We start from the raw sequence: 21,901 nt of genomic DNA, 5'->3' as shown, positions 1-21,901 counted from the left end.
TGGGTGTGCAGCCAAGTGGGTAAACAGGTGGGTGGGCAGGGAAGTGGGTAAACAGGTGGGTGGGCAGGGAAGTGGGTGAACAGGTGGGTGGGTAGGGAAGTGGGTGAACAGGTGGGTGGGCAGGGAAGTGGGTGAACAGGTGGGTGGGCAGGGAAGTGGGTGAACAGGTGGGTGGGCAGGGAAGTGGGTGAACAGCTGGGTGGGCAGGGAAGTGGGTGAACAGGTGGGTAAACAGGTGGGTGGGCAGGTAAGTGGGTGAACAGGTGGGTAAACAGGTGGGTAAACAGGTGGGTGGGCAGGGAAGTGGGTGAACAGGTGGGTGGGCAGGGAAGTGGGTGAACAGGTGGGTGGATGGATTGGCAGGTGGGTGGGCAGGGAAGTGGGTGAACAAGGTGGGTAAGTGGGCATGCAGGCAGGTGGGTAAACAGGTGGGTGGGCAGGGAAGTGGGTGAACAGGTTGGTGGGCAGGGAAGTGGGTGAACAGGTGGGTAAACAGGTGGGTGGGCAGGGAAGTGGGTGAACAGGTGGGTGGGCAGGGAAGTGGGTGAACAGCTGGGTGGGCAGGGAAGTGGGTGAACAGGTGGGTAAACAGGTGGGTGGGCAGGGAAGTGGGTGAACAGCTGGGTGGGCAGGGAAGTGGGTGAACAGGTGGGTAAACAGGTGGGTGGGCAGGGAAGTGGGTGAACAGGTGGGTGGGCAGGGAAGTGGGTGAACAGGTGGGTGGGCAGGGAAGTGGGTGAACAGGTGGGTAAACAGGTGGGTGGGCAGGGAAGTGGGTGAACAGGTGGGTAAGTGGCGAGACTGGACGACACGTGTGATCTCCTGCCTGGTCAACCCCCCCTCACCCACCTCACGCCAGCCTTCCCATCTCCCCTCCACATGTGTCGACAGACACGTGGGTGTTGACACGCGCTGTACGATGCGCCGTAAGTTCTGTTAAATCCCATTTTATTTTATTGTAAATATTTAAATGAATAAATAGCAAACCAAATACTGTACTGTACTGTTCATCTATTATAGTGTTATTTAATTAATATTCGGAACTAGCTCTCCACAGCAATAAGAAAACAATATATTTCTTGCAACACCGCCAACGCCACCTTCGTTAGGCTTAAGCGAGTCCCATACACACCACAATAGTTTTTCCTCCTTCTGTGACCAACTCCCTCCCTTCCTGACCAACTCCCTCCCTCCCTTCCTGACCAACTCCCTCCCTCCCTGACCAACTCCCTCCCTCCCTCCCTAACCAACTCCCTCCCTCCCTTCCTGACCAACTCCCTTCCTCCCTTCCTGACCAACTCCCTTCCTCCCTTCCTGACCAACTCCCTTCCTGACCAACTCCCTTCCTCCCTGACCAACTCCCTCTCTCCCTTCCTGACCAACTCCCTCCCTCCCTTCCTGACCAACTCCCTCCCTCCCTCCCTGACCAACTCCCTCCCTCCCTCCCTCCCTAACCAACTCCCTTCCTCCCTTCCTGACCAACTCCCTTCCTCCCTTCCTGACCAACTCCCTTCCTCCCTTCCTGACCAACTCCCTTCCTGACCAACTCCCTTCCTCCCTGACCAACTCCCTCCCTCCCTTCCTGACCAACTCCCTCCCTCCCTCGCCAATGCCCTCCCTCCTTCCCTAACCAACTCCCTTCCTCCCTTCCTGACCAACTCCCTTCCTCCCTGACCAACTCCCTCCCTCCCTTCCAGACCAACTCCCTCCCTCCCTTCCTGACCAACTCCCTCCCTCCCTTCCTGACCAACTCCCTCCCTCCCTTCCTGACCAACTCCCTCCCTCCCTTCCTGACCAACTCCCTCCCTCCCTTCCTGACCAACTCCCTCCCTCCCTCCCTCCATCAATCACTGCCTCCCATCCCTCCCTCAAGGCCTTGGAGGTCGGTGGCCTGTTGCCACGTGAGGGGCCGCCGATGCCAAAACAAACTCAATACCGACCTTCCATAATATCGACCGCCAGACTGGTATATGAGGGTCCAGATACCGATCTCCCAAACCGGTCGTTATTACCGGCAGATCGGTATAAAAGAGGCCGTTAAATTGAGTGGATACTGTACATGATAAATTCCGGGTAGATGGGACTCGATAGCCTGGGAAGGCAGCCCATCTAAGGGAAGGAAAACCCTGATATTAAACCTCCGCTGCCTTGCGGCCATAACCTTTCTTGGGAAAGGCTTCAGGAGTCAACCTCGAGGAAAAATCCGGAGTTGGAGCCCCTAAGGCAGTTCGTTGTTGACGTCGACCTCGTTCTGGCAGCTCCTGCGACGTTGCTGGAACCATGTGTATTGGCATTTGCCTCTATTGGATAATTTCAGCAACGTGGAGAGGGGGGACCTGCTGCATGGGTAACAGCTTCTCCTCCATATCTACCTACCCAGGCTTTGCGCCCTGGAGAGGACACTCCAGCTTCGCCTCACAGCGTCGAACCAACACGGGAAGCGACAGTCTACCGGTTTTAAGTCTTCTGCTCGATTGGCGAAGAGTGTGACGCCAGGGGTTGTTCCCGACGGTGGGAGGGGTCATCGCGCCCCACTGGGCAGCTACCGCCCGCCTCAAGCTGGGCAAACCCCAGCCAATAAGGTGTTGCCTCGCCACGGTCCGTTAACCTCACTGGGTGCGTGGGGTTTAGGGTGAAAACCGACAAGCAGCCCAACAACTTTGCACCAAGCAATACCAAACCAAAGAAGAAAATATTAACTGCCCTAAAGCTGGGCACATGGAACGTCAGGACACTGACACCAGGTTTCTCTGACGACCTGCAAGAAATCAATGACGCCAGAAAAACAGCAATCGATAGGGAGCCAATCGATAGGGAGCTGAGCAAGCTGCAGATGGTTATTGTTGCTCTCCAAGAGACCAGGCTCCCAGGATCAGGATGTGTGAGAGAGAGGACCTTCTCTTTCTTCTGGCAAGGAAAACCTCCAGATGAGACCAGAGAACATGGTGTGGGATTTGCCGTCAGGCATGCACTGTTGGGACACATTATGCCACCGATGGGGGAAACCGAACGAATTCTGTCTCTGCAACTGCACTCCCAAACAGGACCAGTCAATGTAATTAGTGCATATGCACCAACCATGACTTCTCCAGCAGAGGCAAAGGAAAAATTCTACGATGACCTCAACAGAGTCATAGCGAGAATCCCTGTAAAGGAGCCACTGTTCATCCTTGGCGACTTCAACGCCAGAGTGGGTGCCGAGCACAACATTTGGCCCACTTGCCTGGGTCAATTCGGCATAGGGAGGATAAATGAGAACGGGCAACGTCTGCTAGAACTCTGCTGCCTTCATGGTCTTTGTGTCACCACCACGTTCTTCGGCACAAAGCCTCAACACCGAGTATCTTGGAGACACCCCAGATCCAAGCACTAGCACCAGCTTGACCTGATTCTTACCAGGCGTGCAAGTCTACCCAGCGTCAAGATTACACGTAGCTACCAGAGTGCTGTCTGTGACACTGACCACTCCCTGGTATGTAGCAGGGTCAAGATGCAACCAAAGAAGTTTCATCACTCGAAAAAGGCGGGCAAACCTCGCATCGACACCACCAAGACCCGCAACCAGGACAAGGTGGAAGATTTTGCACACGTGCTCGAGGAAGCTCTCCCTGGCCCAGCTGGGGTCACTGCCTGTAAAAGATGGGAGCACTTCAGAGACGCTGTGTTCAACGCTGCCATTTCCACCTTTGGCAAGAAGACCAGCAGGTTGGCAGACTGGTTCGAGGCTCACTCTTACACTCTTACTCTTACTCACTCTTACTCACTCTTACGAGGCTTACAAAATGAAATCTTTAGGGAACCAGATACAATAAGAATTCCAGAGAACAACATAGAACACATAGAGGTGTCTAGAGACGAAGTGGAAAAAATGCTCAAGGAGCTCGGTAAGAACAAAGCAGCTGGCCCAGATGGCGTTTCACCATGGGTTCTGAGAGAATGTGCATCTGAGCTCAGCATTCCACTTCACCTGATCTTTCAGGCATCCCTGTGTACAGGAATCGTAGCAGACGGGTGGAAACAGGCTAACATAGTTCCAATCTACAAAAGTGGCAGCAGGGAAGACCCCCTCAATTATAGACCTGTATCATTGACAAGTGTAATAGTGAAAGTATTGGAAAAACTAATCAAAACTAAATGGGTAGAACACCTAGAGAGAAATGATATAATATCAGACAGACAGTATGGTTTTCGATCTGGAAGATCCTGTGTATCGAATTTACTCAGTTTCTATGATCGAGCCACAGAGATATTACAGGAAAGAGATGGTTGGGTTGACTGCATCTATCTGGACCTAAAAAAGGCTTTCGACAGAGTTCCACATAAGAGGTTGTTCTGGAAACTGGAAAATATTGGAGGGGTGACAGGTAAGCTTCTATCATGGATGAAAAATTTTCTGACTGATAGAAAAATGAGGGCAGTAATCAGAGGCAATGTATCAGAATGGAGAAATGTCACAAGTGGAGTACCACAGGGTTCAGTTCTTGCACCAGTGATGTTTATTGTGTACATAAATGATCTACCAGTTGGTATACAGAATTATATGAACATGTTTGCTGATGATGCTAAGATAATAGGAAGGATAAGAAATTTAGATGACTGTCATGCCCTTCAAGAAGACCTGGACAAAATAAGTATATGGAGCACCACTTGGCAAATGGAATTTAATGTTAATAAATGTCATGTTATGGAATGTGGAATAGGAGAACATAGACCCCACACAACCTATATATTATGTGAGAAATCTTTAAAGAATTCTGATAAAGAAAGAGATCTAGGAGTGGTTCTAGATAGAAAACTATCACCTGAGGACCACATAAAGAATATTGTGCAAGGAGCCTATGCTATGCTTTCTAACTTCAGAATTGCATTTAAATACATGGATGGCGATATACTAAAGAAATTGTTCATGACTTTTGTTAGGCCAAAGCTAGAATATGCAGCTGTTGTGTGGTGCCCATATCTTAAGAAGCACATCAACAAACTGGAAAAGGTGCAAAGACATGCTACTAAGTGGCTCCCAGAACTGAAGGGCAAGAGCTACGAGGAGAGGTTAGAAGCATTAAATATGCCAAAACTAGAAGACAGAAGAAAAAGAGGTGATATGATCACTACATACAAAATAGTTACAGGAATTGATAAAATCAACAGGGAAGACTTCCTGAGACCTGGAATTTCAAGAACAAGAGGTCATAGATTTAAACTAGCTAAACACAGATGCCGAAGAAATATAAGAAAATTCACCTTCGCAAATAGAGTGGTAGACGGTTGGAACAAGTTAAGTGAGAAGGTGGTGGAGGCCAAGACCGTCAGTAGTTTCAAAGCGTTATATGACAAAGAGTGCTGGGAAGACGGGACACCACGAGCGTAGCTCTCATCCTGTAACTACACTTAGGTAATTACACTTAGGTAATTACTCGGAAGAGATGACACCTGTCATCGAAGAGAAGAGAAATGCCTTGGCAGCCTACAAAGCCTGCCCAAGTCAACGCAACTTACAGATCCTTCGGCCGTCCGCTGCAAAGTGCAACAGAGCACCAGGCGATGTGCCAACAACTATTGGCTCCAACTCTGCTCCCAGATACAGACTGCAGCAAATACAGGCAATGTAAGGGGAATGTATGACGGCATCAAGCAGGCCCTCGGCCCAATCCAGAGGAAGACCGCTCCTCTGAAATCTGCCAATGGCGAGGTGATTCAGGACCAGACACTGCAGCTGAAGCGCTGGGTCGAGCACTACTCTGAGCTATACGCCAGGGACAATGTGGTCACCGAAGATGCCCTGAGCGCCATTGAGTGTCTGCCTGTGTTAATGGAGCACGACAGCGAACCGACCCTGGAAGAACTCAGCGATGCCCTAGACTTCCTTGCTTCTGGTAAAGCTCCTGGCAAAGATGGCATTCCTGCTGAGACCTTGAAGTGCTGCAGAGGTAGCCTGCTCATGGAGCTGCATGAAATTCTCTGCCTCTGCTGGGAAGAAGGAGAGGTGCCACAGGACATGAGGGATGCCAACATCGTCATGCTGTATAAGAATAAAGGTGACAGGGGCGACTGCAACAATTACCGTGGAATCTCCCTCCTCAATATTGTCGGAAAGCTGTTTGCTCGAGTCGCATTGAAGAGGCTCCAAGTACTTGCAGAGAGAGTCTATCCAGAATCACAATGCGGATTCAGAGCTGGCAGGTCCACCATCGACATGGTCTTTTCCCTCAGACAACTGCAGGAGAAATGCAGGGAACAGAAGCAGCCACTCTTCGTAGCCTTCATAGATCTGACGAAGGCCTTCGACCTCGTCAGCAGGGATGGCCTGTTCAAGATACTCCCCAAGATCGGATGCCCACCCAGGCTCCTCAGCATCATCAGATCTTTCCATGAGAACATGAGGGGCACTGTGGTCTTTGATGGCCTAACATCAGACGCCTTTGACATCCAAAGTGGAGTAAAGCAGGGCTGCGTACTGGCTCCAACCCTATTCGGGATTTTCTTCACAGTTATGCTGCGGCACGCCTTCGGATCTGTCATGGAAGGCATTTATCTCCGGACCAGGTCGGATGGAAAGCTCTTTAACCTCGCCAGGCTGAGAGCCATGACGAAGGTTCGGCTGAGGTGTCTGCGCGACTTCCTTTTTGCCGACGACGCAGCAGTCACTGCCCACTCAGCTGAAGACCTCCAACGGCTAATAACCCGCTTCAGCGAGGCCTCTCAGGCTTTCAGACTCACCATCAGTCTGAAGAAAACACAAGTCATGGGACAAGGAGTAGACTCCCCACCTGACATCGGCACCTCTGATTCCAAACTGGAAGTCGTTCACGACTTCGTGTACCTGGGCTCCACAATCTCTGACTCCCTCTCTCTTGATACGGAGCTAAACAAACGCATCGGTAAGACATCTACTACCATGTCCAGACTGACAAAGAGAGTGTGGGCTAACAATAGGCTAACTGAGTATACTAAGATTCAGGTTTATAGAGCCTGTGTCCTGAGCACTCTCCTTTATGGCAGTGAGTCTTGGACACTCCGCGCCCGTCAGGAAAGACAGCTGAATGCCTACCACATGCGCTGCCTTCGACACATCTTGGACATCACCTGGCAGGACAAGGTGACAAACAACAACGTCTTGTGGAGAGCAAGAATCACCAGCATGTACACAATGCTGAAACAGAGACGAATGCACTGGCTCGGGCACGTTGTGCGAATGGGCGACGGCAGGATCCCCAAGGATCTCCTGTACGGAGAGCTGATGCAGGGAAAGCGTCCAACAGGCAAGCCCCAGCTACGGTACAAAGACATATGCAAGAGGGACCTGAAAGCCATGGACGTCGATCTTGCTATATGGGAGACACTGGCTGCAGACCGTTCAGCCTGGTGGCAGTCTGTTCAAAGAGGTCTCTCCAAGTTCGAGGAGTCACTTGCCAAGGAATCGGAGGCAAAGAGACAGAGTTTATATTTGTTTCACACCGTTTTTTTTCTTTTGTATAGTGTTCGGAATAAAATTCCCTACACAGACATATGCATATCAAATATAATTCCTTGGAATTCACAGCTGTAGAGATGACGGAAAACACACAACCGGAACCCGCTCTTGACACTCCAACTCACACCCGCAACACCCGCAACACCCACAAAAAAAGTTTCTCTTGTTTCGTGTATACTTACTTTAGTTTTCGTGCTACAGTTCTCATTTAGGTATCAAAATATTCCTAAGAAAATAGACTACAATACTGAAACAATCTAAGACAATTATGTGTACTTACCAAAGCAAAGACGATTGTAGTAAAATAAGTTGAGCATTTTATCTCCACTCCACCTCCTTCAGGTACTGATTCCTGAAGTTGCTCAACAGATGTTCCTAGGTGGAGTGAAGCTGGTGCGGGTGGTTATTTCTTGTCCACCCAATACACCCTTTTCCTGTGATAAGTGGTGTAACAAAGTATGACGCAAAGTGGAACATCACATGTCTTGCACGCTATACCAGCTTCCTTCCTGATACCCGACTTTGCACACACTTCACACCTGCGACGTTTGGGGATTTTTACCAGCTCATGTTTCAATTTATAGTTCAGGCGAGTCTCTGCTATAACAACACGTCGCTGTTGTCTCTGGGTTGGCAATAAACTACTGTCTGAATCGTCGCTCTCACTATTGTTTTCAAACACTAATGTGGAATATGAATTATCTTCATCAGATTCAGCTTCAGCACTAGGTGTAGACGTGAAGAGAGGGCGCCTCACACCCGACGGGCCAGGTGTTGACGGGTCAGCAGCAGGATACACAGGACCAGTGTCATCATTTATGTCTGGAGCATGAACTAGATGTGGAGATGGTGTAGTTGTTGCAGGCCACTCTGCCTTGTCAAATTTCAATAAAGACCAAATAGCAACTTCATGGAACTGGAGCAGAGTTAGTTTCCTTCGATCATCTGTGTTGGCCTTGTACAATGCATAAACGTTTTGCAATGCCATTTGCAAGAAATAAAATGTTATTTTCTTGGTCCACTTGTGACATTTCCTGGCGAAATGGTAATACTTTACCATTTGATCAAAGTGGTCAACACCCTTCATGAACTTATTGTAGTCAACAATTGCCTGTGGTTTGTTCACCACAACCTGCTGTAGTCTTACTGTTCCATCTGCCCTGCGAACTCGTTTTCTTTTCTGAACTTTCTTTGTGTCTGCATTGTGTAGGTTGGTAATCATAGAGACAACTCGCTTGTCGCCCGCAACTCGGCCCCTCCTCCTCCTCCTCAGTTTGGCTTTCAGTCTCATCCTCTGTTGAGTCATCCCCAAGGGGTCTACGGCCCCAATTTCAAATTCTTCTTCTACATCCTCACCTTCTGCATCACTTCGTTCATTTTCAGCTTGATCAAAGGCATCCAAGACATTGGGAATCTTGGTGGGAGTGAGCCTCATACCAGCAAACCTCCTATAGATGGCGGTAATCCTGTCTTTTCCACTTGATTCTGAGGCTCCTGTAGCCGAAACACCGCTTGGGCCTGGTGCTGGATCCATTATTGATGAATTTAGTGGGTTATAAACACACACAAACGGGTAATAATCCTTGAAAACGTGCGAGTTTGGCGGCCGAGGGGAGAGAGATCCGATCTCGTGACGGATCACTGGGTCACGGCCTGTCACGTGACCCAGTAGGCCGACGTGACTTGCGGCCTACCCGAGAGAACAGGAATTTCATGGCGCGGAGATTGAAACAAACTCCAAGTAAATCGGATTTAAACTGGATTTTTTACAAATATTTTTTAAACCGCACCGTAAATTTACGTCGTGATCCGACAAGCGGTTAGGGAAAACGCCCGTAATTCCAAGTCGAAAATCCAGGAAAGTGTTAATATCTAGATATATTAACCCTTAACATGCTCAGGGTCTAATATCCTGCCATCCGCACAGGCGCATGTCATTTTGAAAAAAAAAAAAATTTTTTTTTTTGCTAATCTGTTAAGTTCTATTCACTGATCACGGGAAAAATAAAAAAAAAATTCTATTGTACTTACTTTTGTTGCAATAAAGCCGGAAAGCTCGGTGATGACGTCACAATCTGCATGTTCGCTCATGCAGTACATGCCCGGGAGGTGTTGCGCGCGGTCCTCAAACAGCCAGAGTTGCCACAAATATATTTTCGCGCTATTTATTTACAATGTCTAAGCGCATTTTATCTAATTTTTTTTCACTAATTGTGTTTCAAATACTGTTTGAACATATCTTGTATCAATAATTGTTGCATATTTGAGTATACACAGGCGCACACAAATGTTTTCAATTACGGCAATATAATATGTCATTACAGTCTATTATATTGTATGTTCTGCTTATATTTGTATATATTTACACACACGCACACGCTATCTGCTTATATGTTTACATATTTACACACTCGCACACGCTATACACACTTTGAAGCACACTTAGAAGATTTCTAGACTGTGGTAGTCATTGAAGCAGTCGACAGCACATAATGGGATACCACACGTTTCACACCATGTTTGCACAAGCTTCCGTTTCTTGTCTCTACGTGTCGTTGTTTTACACACCAAGCAATCACGTTGGGCTATTGCACGCTTCACACCAGGTGGCAAATACTTAAGTTTGTGTGCTAGGAAGCCTTCAGTGTGAGCGAGGCGTGGAGTACCAGCATGCTGCAACAGTGGGTTTATGATGGGCCGCTGAATACCTGGGACATCTTTTGCAAACTTTCCTAATAACTGTATTGCAGCATCAAATACAAAGTCACGGAAAGTGGGGTTACGTCCAGTTCTCACAAGGTACATGTTGAAACAGTTCAGCATGCTCATGTCCACAAGATGGAAGAACACTTTTTTCGTCCACCTACATGTCTTCCGCACACACTCTGCAGTGCCAATCATCATGTCTGATTTATCAATCAACCGCATGTTGATATTATAGTCTAAAACACAGTCTGGCTTATATAGTGGTGCGTTTGTTTTATGGCTCACTTTCCCACTGTTCACCATTGTTCCATCATGAATTGTTGTCAACAAGTTCACCTCTCTTTTGTCTTTCCACCGAACTGACAGAATGTTATCACTTTTCCTTCTCTGACACTCACCAACTGCAATGTCGTTGTCAAACACAGGCATTTCCCTTCGTTGTGGCTTTACTGTACCAACCAATCCGGTTCTATTTTCTAGCAAGAACCGAGCTAGCAAGGGACTTGTATAGTAATTATCTGTGTATAAAATGTGTCCCTTGTTCATCCACAGAGCCATGATGGTCTTCACTACACTGTCCGAGAATCCATGTTCGTCGTTACCGGGAATGTCTACATCACTAGCCGAGTACAGAATCATGTGTAACACGTATCCTGTCTCACAATCACAAAGAACAAAAAATTTCAGGCCAAATCGGTTTCGTTTTGAGGGAATGTACTGTTTGAATGGAACACGTCCCTTGAAAAGTATGAGAGATTCATCAAGCACCAGCTTCTGTGCTGGTACGTAAAAATCTCTGAATTTTCCAATAACATCGTTCATGTAGTGCCTCACTCGCCACAGTCTATCATCAGGTGTTCGGTCCTGAACACTTCCAAAATGTAGACACCTGAGGAGTATCTGAAACCTGTCTCGTGACATATATTTCCCGAATAAAGGTGTTGGTATTGTCTTGTCCTTGCTCCAATAGTCATTTATTGCATGTTTGTGACAGTGCTTCATCAACAAACAGAGTGCCAAAAACACATACATTTCCGCCACTGTGGTATTTTTCCAACGCTGCAGTCGTGAAAATTCTGTGATTTTCCTCTCAATCAGGTAAGCAGCATGCAGGTTCGTTTGGTGTACAATGTATTCCATGAGTGGTTCATCATAGAATGCTGTAAAATATTCCATCTCAGCCATGTCCTCACCTTGATTAGGGAAAAGGTTTGTAATCCCTACATCTTTATCGTCAAAGTGAGGAATATTAGGAATAAAATCGTCACCATCACTCCACTCGAGTACACCAGGCGTCCTGCGAGATGCAGAGGAAAGACGGCGAGGAAGCGATGCATACCGGCGACCAGGAGCTGAATACTGTCTGCGAGAAGCACGGCGGCTACGTGCACGTGAGGTGGGTGCACGTGAGGTGGGTGCACGTGAGGTGGATGCACTTGAGGTGGATGCACTTGAGGTGGATGCACGTGAGGTGGATGCACGTGAGGTGGATGCACGTGAGGTGGATGCACGTGAACACGAGGGTCTTGGTCCCTCATGTGGTGCCATGCGGTGGCGCTTGGCCGGGCGAGATGCTGCTGACGCGACAATTTCTCGCCCAGTTACACCACTGGTACCAGCCACAGGCTCAATAAAACTTTGATCTGAGTCACTAAACCCAGAAAAGGAGTCACCTCCCTCTGACTCGTCACCCTCAAACAGAAAATATCCACAGGAACTGTGAGGTCGTGGTAGAATTGGGGTAGAAAACGGCCGAGGAGGCATGGGTGAGCGTAGAGGCCTCGCCATGGCATGGCGGTCATTCTCACTTTCACTGCTGCTGCTACTATCACCCGACAACTGTGTATAATCCTCATCGTTGTCTGATTCGTCAAACACACTTTCTTCACCTTCAGAGAATAATTCGTGGGCTATTTGCTCTGGGGTGAGGGACTGAGTGGTGCGTGCCCGTGAGGCGTTTGACCGTGCGCTCGCCATGGTGACTCTCACTAAACTGAGGCCTCCCATGCCTTCGGTTCGTGAGCGGGATTTTTTTCAAAATGGCCGCTGTTTACTAGAGCCCCTGGGCAGCGTATGGGACCCCCAGCTACACCGCGGGCCATTCAAATCGTGCGCGGTACCCAAAATCTTCATATGACGTGAAGCGCAGTTGACTGGTAAAACGATTTACACTTCATATGAAGTGATGCGCACTTTAAGGGTTAATATCTACTAATATTGTTGATACTAATAAAATAAATATATTTGGACTAATGTAGTCTACAGGAGTTTGTAGGTGAAGCTTGGTAAGTAAAGGTAACCTACCTTACCCCTAAATGTCAACTCGTCTTACTATTTTTAAACAATGCTGCTTGTTGACCAACTTGTATATAGGCTATTTTCTACCATGTTCCCCCCTTTTTTTATCTTTTATTTTTTTTTTCAATGCAATTTATACTTTAAGCTCAATTACTATTAGTTTTAGTCTAAGTGTTTTTTCCCCACCTCACCTTGCCCGAAATGCTATGCGTACTAGTGGCTTTAGGTAGTCTATGTACTAGCTCTATCTATAAATCTAACATTATGTTTGTAAATCAACTATGTATGTACTTTCCTGAATAAAATTGACTTTACCTTACTAGGTGTGATGGCAAGCCAAGTGCACACTGAATATCAAAGGTATAACAAAAACTCGGTGAGTCTCCAGGTATGGACTCTCCAGGTATGGACTCTCCAGGTATGGACTCTCTAGGTATGGACTCTCTAGGTATGGACTCTCCAGGTATGGACTCTCCAGGTATGGACTCTCCAGGTTTGCTCTCCAGTCACGTGCACGCTGAATATGAATGGTGTGACAGAGTAGTCGGTGTGATATCTCTCAAGCGAGATATCTCTCTATATCTGGGGCCTCGTAGCCTGGTGGATAGCGCGCAGGACTCGTAATTCTGTGGCGCGGGTTCGATTCCCGCACGAGGCAGAAACAAATGGGCAAAGTTTCTTTCACCCTGAATGCCCCTGTTACCTAGCAGTAAATAGGTACCTAGGAGTTGGTCAGCTGTCACGGGCTGCTTCCTGGGGGTGGAGGCCTGGTCTAGGACCGGGCCGCGGGGACACTAAAGCCCCGAAATCATCTCAAGATAACCTCAAGATAAGCGTCTGTACTGAACCACTCTTGGAGTTTTGACTGATGATTATTCTGATGATTGATGAAGATCAAGCCACCCAAGAGGTGGCACGGGCATGAATAGCCTGCAAGATGATTATTCTCTTATTGATTGCTTATATAATCGGTCCATACCTCACCTCACCATCCACTAAATGGTTAGGAAGTAGTGTTTACTGTGATTAGGGAAGAGGTATGAATTTGTCATTAGTGGACAGGAAGTAGTGTTAAATTATAAAATAGACCTGACCCCCAGAAGCCAATGCCAACTGGAAAAAAGAGCCTCGGAGAAACAATCCTGAACCGATAAGATAGACAGATAAGACAGATAAGATAAGAGATAGATAAGACAGATAAGACAGATAAGAGAGAACCCTGTCCAACGACCAGGACAGCTCAGGCGGTGCAAGAACAGGCCGGAGGTGAAACAACGCCCAAGACAGCTTGCAAAATAGCACAGAAGTAGCATTAATGCCAAAAGAGAGCTGCAGCGGCTTCGCCAGTGCCACACAATATGAGCCGACAGCATTCGGCATAAGACAACGGTCCTCAAACATCCACAAGAGAATGGAGAAGATTAGCTTAAAAGAAAGCGAAGTAAACCTACGAAGAGACAAAAAGAAACGGAAGGATCGCCAGGAAACTTCACACTGCCGCCGAGACAAAACACACAGGTGAGACGTGGGACACCATTAACGAAGCCTCCTGATCACTATACAGACGGTGAAGGACTCGAGTAAAAATACCAGACGCGAAGACTCAAGAAGGTCAAACCAGCCACGTAACGGACCAGACGATCTGCTGAAAGAGGTGGAGCCACGGGAAAACCTCTGGGTTCGGATACCAAGCAAGCAGTGCCTGCAACCAATGCTGCGCCGGCCACCAAGGGACCAAGAGGATTATTCTCCCCTGGTAAGTCTTCAAGTGAGCTAGGATGTGGAGCAACAGCTGAATCTAGGGAAAGAGGTACAGGTAACCTCACCTCGCTCAATTCTGCCTGAAGGTGTCGACCCCAACAGACTGTCAGTCATTGAAGGGTGATACATTTACTGGGAGACACCTCGACCACACCGACGCTAAGAGGTCCACTTCTGGGAGCCCGTCCGGCAGAGCCAACTGAATGAGTCGATGTTGATCGTCTATTCTGTGGACAGGGGAACTGAACGAATACAGGCAGTCCGTTAGAATGTTGGACACCCCCCAAATGTGAACCGCCAGGAAAGCCAAACCCACCCCCAAAGAGCCAAGGACTGCATCGAACCCCCTCGGTTCAGGCAATGAACCACCATGAAGCAGTCCAAATGGAGCCTGATCGTCGATCCGCGGGCAACCCAAACCCCTCCGAAGTGACATCCACACCGCCGCGAACTCCCGCACCGTGCTGTGAGCTCAACGGAATAATGAACCCCACCGCCCGACAAGCCTGATGAGCAGTGGTCACAAAGCCCCAGCAGAGACAACAAGTCCGTGGACACATCGAGCGAGGGCTCTGGTAGGCACCAAGGCACTGAACCCCGAAAAAAAACAAAGAGGAAGCCAGCGACGCAGCAGCCCGATGCAAGACCCCCGGAGGCCCAAACCCAGTGATTGCTAGAGAGGTAGAAGGGACGTCCCCGAAGGAACCAAAACAGCCGACAAAGCCAAACCTGAACCAGCAGGTAGACCATCATGGCAAAGATCAGGCTCCCGTACAAACTCTCGAGCAACTGCCAAATGACCTGGGAGCCCTTCAGGAATAAGCGAAGGCGGAAGTTTAGCCAAAGCAGAGAATCTGGAGGGAGAGATAAGGAAGAGGTGAGAGTCCCACACAAGACCCAGCCAAGTCCAAACCTGAGAGGGGACCAGATGGGACTTTGCCAGTTCACCAGGAACCCGAACCTGGAGAGCTGGGAAAGGACCAGATCCCTGGCGAGCAGACAAGCGGACTGGCTGGGAGACTAGACCAGCCAGTCATCGAGGTAGGCCAGCACTCGAAGACCTAAAAGACGCAGACGGGCTACCATGACCCGGGTAAGGTGTGTGAACACACAAGGTGCCAGGTTCAACCCGAACGGGAGCCAACGAAAGTGGTAACCGAGACGCCCAACAACAAAACCGAACCAATTCCAGAACCCCGGATGAATCGGGATGTGCCAATACGCATCTTGGAGGTCCAAGGGACACCATCCAAGTGCCAAGCTTCAACAGAAGCCGGACCTGGGACAGAGTAGTCATCCGAAAAGATGGGCACTAGACCCAGGGATTCAGAAGGGACGAGTCCCGAATAAACCGCAGGTTCGCACAGTCCTGTTTCAGGACTGGAAGCAGACGGGAAACCCACCTGAGGGATGCCATCGTTACGACCACACCCAATATGACCCGACAGTGCAGAAGAAGCCTGCCCAAAAGCCCACAAACCCCACAAATAGTGAGACCAGGCGTGAGCAGCCAGCACGAGCCTCCTCCCCATCGCCACGTCAATGGGGCGAGCCACGAAAGAGCCGACGCCTCTTGTGAGAGTCCGACTTATGCACAGAGCAATCACCATGCCGACCAGACGAAGACGGGTCTGAAGATGGCGCCGGCACAGAAACTGGTACCAGCGACCTACCATGATGAGGGAAACCTTGAGCCCTGGCGCGACCCTTCTGGGAGGAACCCCACCTTCCCCGGGACCCCCGACGAACCAACAAGTCCAACATCAGGCGACAACTGGAAGAGGCTGCCTGCAGATATTGCCCAGCAGCAGATTCTACAAAAAGCAAGGGACAAAATGGTAACGAAAACTTAAGAGCTAGTGCCCAAGCAGATTCCAAGGAAGAAGCGAGAACCACATACCGACATGCGAGACACAAAGCAAAAAACAGCGACACCACATCCTGCAGGATTGGCACAAACAACTTCAACAGCGCGGACGACGCGCGTGCCACTGAAACCAAGGCACCAGACTTAGGAACAGCCCCAAACATTTCCACATCCGCCTCAAGCCAATCCGAAGACAGCTCCAGGAGGAAAAAGAATCACTAGACCGAATCCAGCAGGCAACAAGCGCGCAAGTCCTCAGCAACCAGTGCAGCAAAAGTAAGGGAACCTGCACCTAAAGCTGCAACATGCCAACATCCCGCTGAAAGGCAGGGTGAACAAACACGCATTGAGGTGCTCGAAGTTGCCCCCCCCCCCCCAGTAAACCTGGACCACTGTCAGCACCTCGTGCCACTCAAGTGTGTGGGTATGACAGAAAGTACTCTAAGCATCCAAAGACAACACAGTGCAGTCCACTAGCCAGGACGACTCCGGAACCTCATAAAGGAACCCAGTAGGGAGACGAAGATCCAAACCCAAATGAAGATGTATCCATTATAGAGGTGTAATTCGAGTTGTGCAGGAGGTAAGCTGCAATGGCCGCCTCGCACCTCATGAGGCAGGATGCGGGAAGCCGAAAACCTCCAGAAAGACGGGACCGACGGACCCAAAGGGACACGGATCCGAACCCATGGAGAGGCCGACACTAAATTCAAATCATACGCAAAGGGGGAAAAAGAAAACCCCCACTCCTTGCAACAGTAAGCCCCGCTCAGAGGGTAGAAAAAGCCAGGCGGGGTCCAACCGGGTCCAACGGGGTTCAAGGTCCCCAAGTCAGCTTGTGGGTCCTTGGGCCCCCCAAGAACCTTCTAAACCCTGCCCCAACCCTGAAGCCCTCACACTTTTTGGAGCCGGGAAGAGGACCAGAATGCACCATAGCAAGGGAAGAATGAGGGGGTGCGGACTGAACCAAGGCTGAAGCGACCAACACCCTCAAGACTGGGTCCCTATAAGCAAAACGGGGCAGCCTTGGGCTTCCGGGTTAGCAATCAACCTTGTGCATTGCAGCAACCTGTATCTAACATGCAACACCTGAGCTGCCTGCACCCGAATAGTCATCAGTGGACTGGGTGAACTGAGTAACTAACAAGCAACAAAACTCGCAGGACTCCAGGTCGAAGGTGTCACCGACCAAACAGGCAGCATGACGGAGGCAAAAACAATGAGAGTCACCCTGAGACAAGGGGACAGAGCAACCTTCAAACTAACACAAGGCGAGAGGGGTCCGATGGACTAACATTCATCGGATCCCTTGAGCCCCCGTGGGGTTTCCCAGGGCCCTTAGACTGGTGTCGGTAAGGTGAAGCCCAGGCAGGGTACTGGGAACCAGCGCCCAAGTCTACCAATCAAACATCTAAAAGCTGAAGCTTCCCCGGGATGTGTCTATTCACAAGGGCCTAGCAGGGGGTACCACCCAGAAACACAGATATGTATATAATCCTAAGTATAGATGTGGGCAACCAACCAAAGGCAGACCCCCACCAGGTAGGAAAACAAAAACAAAAGAGAAATCCCACAAGAGAACAACATACCCAGGCAGAACATAGCCAGCCGCTATAATAGGTAATAATGAGCTGTGCAGTACCCCATGCCTCTACCAGTGCAAACTACCTTTTACCCTAAAGTAAATAGGGGAGGAGGAAACCCCCTCAACAGACTCAGGGCAGTCAATTACCGAACAGCAAAAGACCAAACAGAGGTAGACTCAAAGGTGACTTGTGGAAGATGGCCCCAAGTCCCAAGGGCGGCACTTACAGTGGCCCTTTGGGAAGGCAACACTAAACGCATGCAGCCCAAGCACCTGTGAAATTACTCCCAGCTCATGCACCACCCTGAAGACATCCCTAGACACAAGGCACACCACTGAAAACACAAGAATCGGGAGCTGGAGTCACACGACCAAGCCTCAAACACATTAGCCGAGAACTGAAGGTGTGGATAGCCAGCGTGAGAGGTCAGGGGCTCCCTCTTCCCCCTACCGGGAAGGGGGGAGCTGCGCAGACGGCTGCGCAGACAAGCATGACATGGTGATGTCATGCTTGTTTGCTTGTTTTTCTTTGAGGAGTTCTGTCCACTCGTTTGACTTTCAGTAGCAGTTTCAACCAGAATAGGGGGTTTGTTTTGGGATGCTTACTGTTCTGGGTGCCTAACCCGGTAGATGGCAGACACAGAATGCTCCGAATCACATATGCAATTCTATAGGCCATTGCTCCTCATGCCTCTCTGAGGGGGGCCAAGTTCTGGCTCGTGATCCCCGGTAGGCCAAAGAACTCCATTCACACTGACTGATGCCAAAGTCTAATATATCCATATCAGCCTGGATAGCTCTGGGGCACCAATGGAGCTCCCCCCCCCCCCCAGAAAAGCAGGCATACAATGAAATTCTTCACAAAGAATTCAAGCGCAGCTGCACTCGTCACTACGCGTCATAGGCTTGTAAACAGTGTGCCTCATCCCGCGCCACCAGCACCATGCGCTCGTTCAACCCATATGCATATAAACAGACTTTGTCTGCTAAGTAAACCGTCGTGCACCAATTCAAACTTTACGACGAATTTGATGTCGTGTTCAAAAAAATTTGTCTTCTAGGGCAGTTGTCAATCAAGGTTCCGCTGTAGTAGTTTAACTCACTGACTTTCTGGTTGTCTTTCCCGGTGAAGTAGGAAAAATAAATGTTGCCGCTCTCTGTATCTCTGTGTCTCTCTGCGTATCTCTGTGTGTCTGGGTTGTGTCTATGGTCCCCAGTAGGCCTCTATAACTCTGTGGCTGATGTGGCCCAGTAGATGGTAATCATTTCAGCATACAGATTCAGTGAGCCACTCCCCCAGAAAAAAAAACTGCACAGACTGTTTGGAAGAAAGTGATTTTACATCATAAGCATTCTGCAGACAAGCTGTAGGTATATGCAACATGGCAAATTTTTCTGTAACATTATGTACGAATCACTGGAGGTTGGACCTAGACCGACAGTCCTTTGTAACCACTTATCATTAGCAGCCGTAAGTACCACATGATCATGTGTGGTATGAGGATACCCTGACAGGCCCATACCACTTGCAGTAACTGCAGAAATATATGATTGGATGAGAAATTGGATGTAAATACAGTACTCAATTTTTTTAACTTTGTAGTTCCATGTTTATTGACTCTTGGGAGGTAATCTCTAGTGGATTACCTGATAGTATTTGCCCAATGAAGCACCTGAAACAGGTAGGATTTGTAGTACAGGACAAGCAGGTATGTATGTCATCCTGTCTGAGAGTGTACATTTATGTCCAGGTTATCTTGAGGTTATCTTGAGCTATCTGTTATCTATCTGTCTAGCTATCTATCTGTTATCTCCAACACACACACACACAGCAGAACTTACTTCAGGGAGTAGTAGAGTGAGATACCACAAAACATTGCACATTTCACAACTGAAAGGTCCTGGGTTTGAAACATTTGGGCACATTTACTTGCACCTGATGCCTCTGTTATACCTTGCATTAAAATAGGTACCTTGGAAATAGCTAACTGTTGTGGGTAACATCCTGGTACAGATCATATTGCTCTTTAGGGACCTCAATAAGCCTAACAGACATTCTGTCCCTGAAAATGGGATACCAATTACAGTACTTCTATTTGCAGTAATGTGCCAAACACAAGAAATTAATCATTTAACTCAGTCTGAACTGAATAATGTTGTAAATAAACTGTACGTATATTTATAACAATTTAAAAAAAAAACACTCCAGTTTACTACCTTGATATGTTGCTGTTAATGCCATGAGTGGTGCAGCTGCTGCTTCTATTGCTTCTTCTTTCTCCTCTTCTGTAGGAGTTTGCTGTAGCAGCTCTTCCCCTTTTGCTACATGGCCAAGAATATCCCAGAATGGCTGCAAGACTTTTAAACTGCCAACAACAGAACATCCTGTTGGAATATATTTCTTTAACCACATCAGTTGGTAATACTGTACTGTACTGTATTATACTGTACAAATAATTCATCAGCATTAATTTTCATTAAATTGAACAAATTGAAGAAACTAGCGTGAATGTAATACAATGCCAATTTCTGGGTAAGCCACGGAGGCTCCCTGAAGCTATCACACTGATTAAGTGCCATACTACTAGTAGTCATCAGTTGCGGAGTTCTATTAGCTCACCAGGGACCAAGAGCCAGAACCTGGGCCCCCCTCTACAGAGGCAAAGGGAGTGATGGCCTATGAACACTTTACACTTAAAGTTTATCATCTTTGCCACCACCAGGGAAGCACCCACAAAGATAGGCAAATTAAAACAAGCTACTCCATGATTTAAAAAACGACACCGAGGCCACAACCTTGCCAACAATGAAAACAACCAACCAAAATTATGTGAAATTAGCCCCCTGTCAGTTTGCCCCACCTACCCCCCTCATTTGGGGAGGGAGGGAGCTGGCCCAGGTCAGCTGAGCCTCCCACTGTCCAGTTCAATTATGATAAAATACACCAATGACCTGGGAAAGGGAGGGTGTCAGAGAGCCTCCAGGGCTCACTCAAACTCCGACATCTCATTACATTCAACGCTGGTTTTCTGTGGGGAGCCCCATTAGCTCCCTGAAGTTAACTAACCATAGACAAGGACAAAATTGGGCCTTTACCAGTAAGAAGGCAGCACTGCAGGTATCAAGAAGAAGAAGAAACCATCGGCCCAAAGCTACACAAGCCCACAGAGGACCAGAAAAGTTAACAGGATTCCTGGCAGCAAAGACCCTGGTCAACCTCCTAAACCACCACACTCGAATATCAGCACAAGACATATTACCAAAGACAGCCATCAGAGCGACATACTTCTGGATATCATGAGCACAAGGATAGACTGCAGGCTGGCTAGACTTAATGACATGAGGACAACCCGAGAAATACGAGCCCTGGAACAGGGAACCTGGGAAATCGGATCAACTCACAAGTCTACGGAAATAGAACCAGTGACACGAAGGTAATGGAGTAAAGCCACCACCAGACAGAGCACATCATGCACTCTCAGTCGAACCAGCCAAGCAGCCACCTCTAAAGGACCACACTGAAAGCCTGCCGACTCATTCTTCATCAGAACAGAAGGAGCCGGCTGCAGCAAAAAAACCAGCATTGAATGTAATGAAACGCCATTTTCTGGGTGAATCCCAGAGGCTCCCCGGAGCTTACTAGGATGATAGGCTAAGGTCAGACTTTGGCATCAGTTATGTGTATGGAGTTCTTGTGGGCCTACCGGGGACCACGAGCCAAAACCTGGCCCCCTCTAGAGAGGCAAGGGGGAGCAATGGCCTATAGAACCCCCCATGTGATTGGAAGCATTCTATGTCTGCCATCGACCGGGTTAGGCACCCAGAAAGGTAGGCGTCCCAAAACAAACCCCTATTCTGGTGAAAATTGCAACCAACCTTGAGGTTACCTTGAGGTGTTTCCGGGGCTTAGCGTCCCCGCGGCCCGGTCGTCGACCAGGCCTCCTGGTTGCTGGACTGATCAACCAGGCTATTGGACGTGGCTGCTCGCAGCCTGATGTATGAGTCATAGCTTGGTTGATCAGGTATCCTTTGGAGGTGCTTATCCAGTTCTCTCTTGAACACTGTGAGGGGATTGTCAGTTATGCCCCTTATGTGTAGCGAAAGTGTGTTGAACAGTCTCGGGCCTCTGATGTTGATAGAGTTCTCTCTCAGAGTACCTGTTGCACCTCCGCTTTTTATTTTCTGGGAGGGGCTCCCAGAAAACCAGTGCTTA

The 21,901-nt window shown here is 48.7% G+C and overlaps 1 protein-coding gene across 1 annotated transcript in view; it reads right to left on the bottom strand.

Moving 5' to 3' along the window:
* LOC123745439 (protein broad-minded) overlaps positions 1–21,901 on the bottom strand; it is a 244,144-nt gene that overhangs the window by 182,818 nt on the left and 39,425 nt on the right. Inside the window, exon 2 of the mRNA XM_069300871.1 lies at positions 19,906–20,073. Coding sequence (XP_069156972.1) covers positions 19,906–20,073 — 168 coding nt within the window. The remainder of the gene's footprint in view (positions 1–19,905; positions 20,074–21,901) is intronic.

The sequence above is a fragment of the Procambarus clarkii genome, chromosome 44 (genome assembly GCF_040958095.1).
Source record: "Procambarus clarkii isolate CNS0578487 chromosome 44, FALCON_Pclarkii_2.0, whole genome shotgun sequence".
Lineage (NCBI taxonomy): Eukaryota > Metazoa > Arthropoda > Malacostraca > Decapoda > Cambaridae > Procambarus > Procambarus clarkii.
Note: the sequence above shows the minus strand (reverse complement) of the source record. Positions and strands in the feature narration are given on the sequence as shown.